At 44.0% G+C, this 7,263-nt stretch overlaps 1 protein-coding gene across 1 annotated transcript in view; it reads left to right on the forward strand.

Moving 5' to 3' along the window:
• The window catches only part of MUC16 (mucin 16, cell surface associated), a 146,342-nt gene extending 141,805 nt beyond the window's left edge, over nt 1–4,537 (forward strand). The window contains 3 exon segments of the mRNA XM_037728349.1: nt 540–581; nt 891–970; nt 4,101–4,537. Of these exon segments, the coding sequence (XP_037584277.1) occupies nt 540–581; nt 891–970; nt 4,101–4,199 (221 nt within the window). The 3' untranslated portion in view covers nt 4,200–4,537.
• Nucleotides 4,538–7,263: the final 2,726 nt, after the last annotated feature.

Raw genomic sequence — 7,263 nt, forward strand, 5'->3', positions numbered from 1 at the left:
GGGGCAATGAGCAAAACCCCATCTCAAAAAAAAAAACAAGTAAACAAACAAAAAAAGATGAGGATGAAACAACCAAGTGAAGGAGAGCTTAAATGTATTCTTAGGCAGAAGAAAAAGCTTTCAGGTGAGAATTTTAAAACTTAGAGTGATCCCATGGGCTTCCAACTGCAATGATCCATTCTCTCCACCACCCTCATTGGGCCCAGCCCACCAAGCCCAGAGGCATGAATTTAACTTATGACAGTCTTGTGGTGGGATAATTGCTTGGCACAAGTCCTCATTTTTTTTAGAGATATGAATTGGAATATTTGGGGTGAGATGTCATGATGTCTACTGGCCTCTAAAACTACGGCAAAAACATTTAAGTTCACCGAAATGTCAATAAGTAATACACTGAATGTATAGGTTTTAGTTGGAGAAAATATAAATCACTAAATCCAGGTTATTATACTCTTCTCTCTGCTTTTTTGTATGCTTGTAAAGTTGTATTAAAAGAATAAGACACACTCACATGCACCATCCATTTCTTTCATTTTTAGGGTATTCTCACAACAGCAATGAGGCCTTAACTGGGAAGTCTGGTAAGTCTCAAAAAAGCCGCAGCCCAGGGTAAGGAGGGGGTCACTTGATGGTGCTTCACCTTGTCCAAGAGCATCGTGCACACACAGTCTTGGATGACCAACCAAGGCAAAGACTATTGAGGCACAGTGAAGGGATAGCAGGGATCCTGGCTTGCTGGGGCCTCACTTTTGGGGAGCATCAGAGGCATGAAGTGTTGAGTCACTAAGCTCTCCTCCCCAGGACTGTGCCCATCCTCAGGCCACATAGGGTCCAAGAAGGAGCCCTGGGATGTGGCAGGAGGTGGCTTACCCTAACCCTTGTCTCCCTAGACCTTCCCTTCTGGGCCATCATCCTCATCTGCTTGGCGGGACTCCTGGGACTCATCACATGCCTGATCTGTGGTTTCCTGGTGAGCAAGGAAGGGTTGCTTGTCTTCTTACTATTGGGTTGTAAGAGTTTTTGATATATATACATACATACACACACACACATATATACACTATATGTACATATACACATACACACATACACACACACGCACACACACACATAGAGTTATATGGATAAATAGATCATCGCAGGCCAGGCACAGTGGCTCATGCCTATAATCCCAGCACTTTGGGAGCCCAAGGCAGGCGGATCATAAGGTGAAGAGATCAAGACCATCCTGGCCAAAATGGTGAAACCGCATCTCTACTAAAAACAATTTTTTTTTGAGATGTCTCTCTGTCACCCAAGCTGGAATACAGTGGCATAATCTCGGCTCATTACAACCTGTGCCTCCCGGTTTCAAATGATTCTCTTGCCTCAGCCTCCCAAGTAACTGGGACTACAGGCATGCACCACAATGCCTGGCTAATTTTTATATTTTTAGTAGAGATAGTGTTTCATTATGTTGGCCAGGCTGGTCTTGAACTCCTGACCTCATGATCCACCTGCCTCAGCCTCCCAAAGTGCTGGGGTTACAGGTATGAGCCACCATGTCTGGCCAAGAGTTTTTAATATATTCTACACCTATACTATACTATACTATACTATACTATACTATACTATACTATACACAAGTCCTTTGCTGGATAAATGTTTTGCAAATATGTTCTCCCAGTTCATGGAATGGCTTTCCTATTTTCTTTTTATAATTGTATTTTTAATTAATTGATAAATAATGAATGCATATATTTATGGGATACAATGTGATGCTTTAGCATATGTACAATTATGGAATGACTCAATCAAGCTAATTAATATGTCCCTCACCTCTCATACTTATTATTTCTTTGTGGTGTGAACATTGGCAACCTACACTCTTAGCAATTTTGAGATCTACATTGTTATTAACTATAGTTACTACGTTGTGCAGATCTCAAAAACTTCACAACCTATATGCTGATTACAAGACACTGAGTGAAAAAGTGATTGCCGAGAGTGTAAATAAAAGGATGTAAGAGAGAAAAAAATGTAACAACATTAGTCATGAGGGAAATGTACATGGAAGTCACAATGAGAGGCCACTTTGCACAAGAATGGATAAAATTGAAAAGATCGACTATAACAAGTGTTGGTGAAAATGTGATGTAACTGGAATTATCTTAAAGCACTAGTGGAAAATAGCTTGGCCACTTATTTGAAAATTACACACACCTTCCATAAGACCCCACCATCCCACTTCTAGCAATTTATCTAAGAGAAATAAAAACATGTCCATATGAAGGCTTGTACAAAAATGTTCATAACAGCTTTATGTGTAATAGCCAAGCTCTGAAAACAACCCTAATGTCTGTTAACAAATATATCCTGAAAATGGAATATTATTCAGCAACAAAAAGGAATTAATTATTAATAAATTATACAGCAGCATGTATAAATTACAAAATACTTATGCCTAGTGAAAGAATCCAGACAAAGAAAAGAGTACATGCCATATGATTCCCTTTATAGACAAATTTTAGTAAATACAAACTAATCTGTAAAGAGAGAAATCAGATTAGTGGTTGCCTGAGAATGAGAACGTGTTTTCAGTGGCAGGGAAAAGGGAATTGTAAAAGAGCAGAAGGAAAATTTTGGGGGTTTTTTTGTTTGTTTTTTGTTTTTTGTTTTTTTGAGACAGAGTCTTGCTTTGTTGCCCACGCTGGAGCACAATGGTGCGATCTCGGCTGACTGCAACCTCTGCCTCCCAGGTTCAAGTGATTCTCCTACCTCAGCCTCCCAAGTAGCTGGGATTACAGGGGCGCACCACCACAGCCAGCTAATTTTTGTATTTTTAGTAGAGATGGGGTTTTACCATGTTGGCCAGGTTGATCTCAAACTCCTGACCTCAGGTGATCCACCTGCCTTGTCCTCCCAAAATGCTGGGATTACAGGCATGGACCACCACACCTGGCCAAGAGTAAAGTTTTGGGGATGATGGATGGATATTCCTTATCTTGATTGTGGTGCTGGTTCAATAAGGTATGATTAGAAGTTACCAAAATGTTCATTTTAAATGCATGCCATTTATTTTATGTCAGTTACGCCTCAGTTAAGCTGGACGGGCATACAGAAGGAAGGAAGTGAGAGAGAGGGAGAGGCTGAGACCAGTACCAAAAGCCAGAGAAAAAGAGACTGAGAATGAGATGAGAGAAATGATATTTAGACAGAAGACAGGAGATAGATGATTGACAGTTGATAGATGATTGGTGGATAGTTGATAGGTAGATGATAAATAGATGATTCTTATAGGTAATTGATAGACGATAAATAGACAAGTAATAGGTAGTTGATAGATATTGTTAAATAGATGATAGATAAATAGATGATTGATGTGACAGGTGATTGATAGATGATTGATAGATTATAAATAGCAGATGATTGAGAGATGAGAGATAATTGATAGTTATTGATAGGTAGATAATTGATTGACAGATCGATAAATACTGATAGCTACATGATAGATAAATAGATCATCGCAGGCCGGGCACGGTGGCTCATGCCTGTAATCCCAGCACTTTGGGAGGCCAAGACAGATGGATCACAAGGTGAAGAGATCAAGACCATCCTGGCCAACACTGTGAAACTGCATCTCAAAAATACAAAAATTAGCTAGGAGTGGTGGTGGGTGCCTGTAGTCCCAGCTACTCGGGAGGTTGAGGCAGGAGAATCTCTTGAACTCACTTGAACTCAGTTGCAGTGAACTGAGATCACGCCACTGCAGTCCAGCTTGGGGGACAGAGTGAGACTCTGTCTCAAAAAATAAATAAATAAATAAATAAATCATTGGTAGATCTGTGATATACTGATAACGAAATTCAGGGGCAAGGGGAGAGAGAAATGAAGGGGATATCAGAGGGGGAAACTTTTTGTTAACTGAGAGTAAAACAAGGAGAGAGAAGAAAAGAAGTAGTGAAAAGAGGAAAAGAAGAGAGGGAGAAAGAAAATGGAACAAGGAAAGGAGACAAAGGAAGCATCAGGTCTCTGGCTTTGGCCATAGTCTCACCCCTGTGGCTGTCCCCTCCCTGGATGGCTGACCAGTCCATTCTCATGCCTCCTCCTCGCCCTCACAGGTGACCACCTGCCGGCGAAAGAAGGAAGGAGAATACATCATCAGGCAACAGCACCCAGGCTACTGCAAGTCACACCTAGACCTGGAGGATCTGCAATGACTGGAACTTCCCGGCGCTCGGGGTCCCTTTTCCCCAGCCAGGGTGCAAAGAAACTGAGCTGGGGCAGAAATAAACCATGCTGATTGGACACAAGTCTCTGAGCCTTTCTTGACATGACCCTTGACTGGTTCATGTTGGGCTAAGAGAACAGTCTTCCCCCTTCATGAAGTCCTGAAGGCAACCCCCAGTTGTGTTTTGTGGCTTCACACCATGGCATCCCTTAGGAACAGCAGAATTGGTGAAACTGGTTGTATTTGGCTCTTCTTGCACTGGGACAAAGGAATACCAGGGCGGGCTCAATGGCTCACACCTATAATCCCAGCACTTTGGGAGGCCAAGGCAGGTGGATCACTTAAGGTCAGGAATTCAAGACCAGGCTGGCCAACTTGATGAAACCCTTTCTCTACTAAAAATACAAAATAAAATTAACTGGGCGTGGTTGCCCATGCCTATAATCCCAGCTACTTGGGAGGCTGAGGCAGGAGAATCGCTTGAACCAGAGAGTCGAAGGTTGCAGTGAGCTGAGATCACGCCACTGCACTCCAGCCTGGCGACAGAATAAGACTCCATCTCAAGAAAAGAAAAGAAAAGAAAAGAAAAGAAAAGAAAAGAAAAGAAAAGAAAAGAAAAATCAGCTAGGCATGGTGGTGCATGCCTGTAATCCCAGCTACTCAGGAGGCTGAGGCACAAGAATCACTTGAACCCAGGAGGCGGAGGTTGCAGTGAGCTGAGATCATGCCACTGCACTCCAGCCTGGGTGACAGAGTGAGACTGTCTCAAAAAAACAAACAAACAAACAAACAAACAAAAAAAAACACCTGGCTGGGCCCAGTAGCTCACATCTGTAATCCTAACACTATGGGAGACCAAAGCAGGCAGATTGCTTGAGTCCAGGAATTGCAGACCAGCCTGGGAAACATGGCAAAATGCTGTCTCTCAAAAGACTTTAAAAAATAGCCAGGCATGGTGGTGTGTGCCTATAGTCCCAGCTACGTGGGAGGCAGAGGTGGGAGGATCACCTGAGCCTGGGAGGTCGAGGCAGCAGTGAAATGTGATTGTACCACTGGACTGCAGCCTGGGTGACAGAGTGAGATCCTGTCTCAAAGAAAGAAAAAATAAATACCTGAGACTGGGCAGTTTATAAAGAAAAGAGGCAGGGCCGGGCGCAGTGGCTCACGCCTGTAATCCCAGCACTTTGGGAGGCCGAGGCGGGTGGATCATGAGGTCAAGAGATCGAGACCATCCTGGTCAACATGGTGAAACCCCATCTCTACTAAAACTACAAAAAATGAGCTGGGCATGGTGGCACGTGCCTGTAATCCCAGCTACTCAGGAGGCTGAGGCAGGAGAATTGCCTGAATCCAGGAGGCGAAAGTTGCGGTGAGCCGAGATCGCGCCATTGCACTCCAGCCTGGGTAACAAGAGCGAAACTCTGTCTCAAAAAAAAAAAAAAGAAAAGAGGCTCAATTGGCTCACAGTTCTGCAGGCTGTGCAGGAAGCATGATGCCAGCATCTGATCAGCTTCCGGGGAGGTCTCAAAAAGCTTCCAATCATGGCAGAAGGCTAAGGGAGGGCCAGCATGTCACATGTCCACAGCAGGTGCAAAAGAGAGTTGCAGGGAGCAAAAGTGCCACACAATTAAACAATCAGATCTCACAAGTACTGACTCCCTGTTGCAAAGGCAGCATCAGACCATGAAGGATCTGCCTCTATGACCCAAGCACCTCCCACCAGGCTCCACCCACTTCCAATACTGGGGATTACAATTCAGATTTGGTGGGGACACATATTCAAACTATATTACTAATGATATGGATGACGGCAGGGAAATACTGGGTAGAAGAGAGTGGTTCTCCAGCAAAGGCCCCACCCTCAAGCCTGGAGACCCGTGGCCCTAAATCGGAACAAGCATTCCTGTTTTCATGCCCAGAAGTTGCCTTTTGGCCCTCCATGCTCCCCTATCCTGTCCCATATAAACCCCAAACTCCACAAGCAGATGAGACAAACAGAAGAGCAGAGGAATGGCAGAATGGCACAGCAGAAAAAAGAGAGGAGTTCAGCTGGGAATAGTCAGAGAGGAGACCAGCCACTGGACAGCCAAACTTCAGGGTAAGATCATCTTCCCACTCCATCTCCCTTCCAGCTCCCTATCCAGCCCACTGAGAGCCACCTCCCCTATTCAATAAAACCCCTGCATTCATCCTTCAAGTCTATGTGTGACCTGATTCTAGAGGACACTGAGCTGGTTAACACTTAAGCCATCCACAGACAGCAAGGCTAAAGGGAGTTGCAGTCTCCCACCCCTGGACACTGCCATGGGGTCAGAGCCAAGGGGTACTCGCCCCAGCTTTTGCACCTGTCTGTCTGCATGCTCTGCCTCCCATAAAGGGTTTGAGTTAGTGAATTTCTTTATCAGTATATCACATATCTACCAATGATCTATTTATCATCTAGCTATCAATATTTAGCGATCTGTCAATTATCTATCAGTAACTATCAATTATCTCTCTTCTCTCAATCATCTGCTATTTATAATCTATTAATCATCTATCAATCACCTATCCATCATCTATGTATCATCTACTTATCAATATCTATCAACTATTACCTGTCAATTTATCATCTATCAATTATCTATCAAAAATCATCTATTTATCATCTACCCATCAACTATCCACCAATCATCTATTAACTATCAATCAGCTGAACAGATGAGCCACAACCTGCTGCACATCCTGCAAGGGGGTCAGGGAATTCTCCTGTTTCACTGATAGAGAAATTGCCATCATGGAGGCCAGGGGCAGTGGCTCATGCTGGTAATCCCAGCACTTTGGGAGGCCGAGGTGGGTGGATCACCTGAGGTCAGGAGTTTGAGACCAGCCTGGCCAACATGGTGAAACCCTGTGTCTACTAAAAATAGAAAAATTAGCTGGGTGTGGTGATGGGCACCTGTAATCCCAGCTACTTGGGAGGCTGAGGCAGGAGAATCCACCGAGAGGTGGAGGTCGCAGTGAGCCAAGATCGCATCATTGCACTCCAGCCTGGGTGACAGAGCAAGATTCCA

Source organism: Cebus imitator, unplaced genomic scaffold (assembly GCF_001604975.1).
Source record: "Cebus imitator isolate Cc_AM_T3 unplaced genomic scaffold, Cebus_imitator-1.0 Scaffold263, whole genome shotgun sequence".
NCBI lineage: Eukaryota > Metazoa > Chordata > Mammalia > Primates > Cebidae > Cebus > Cebus imitator.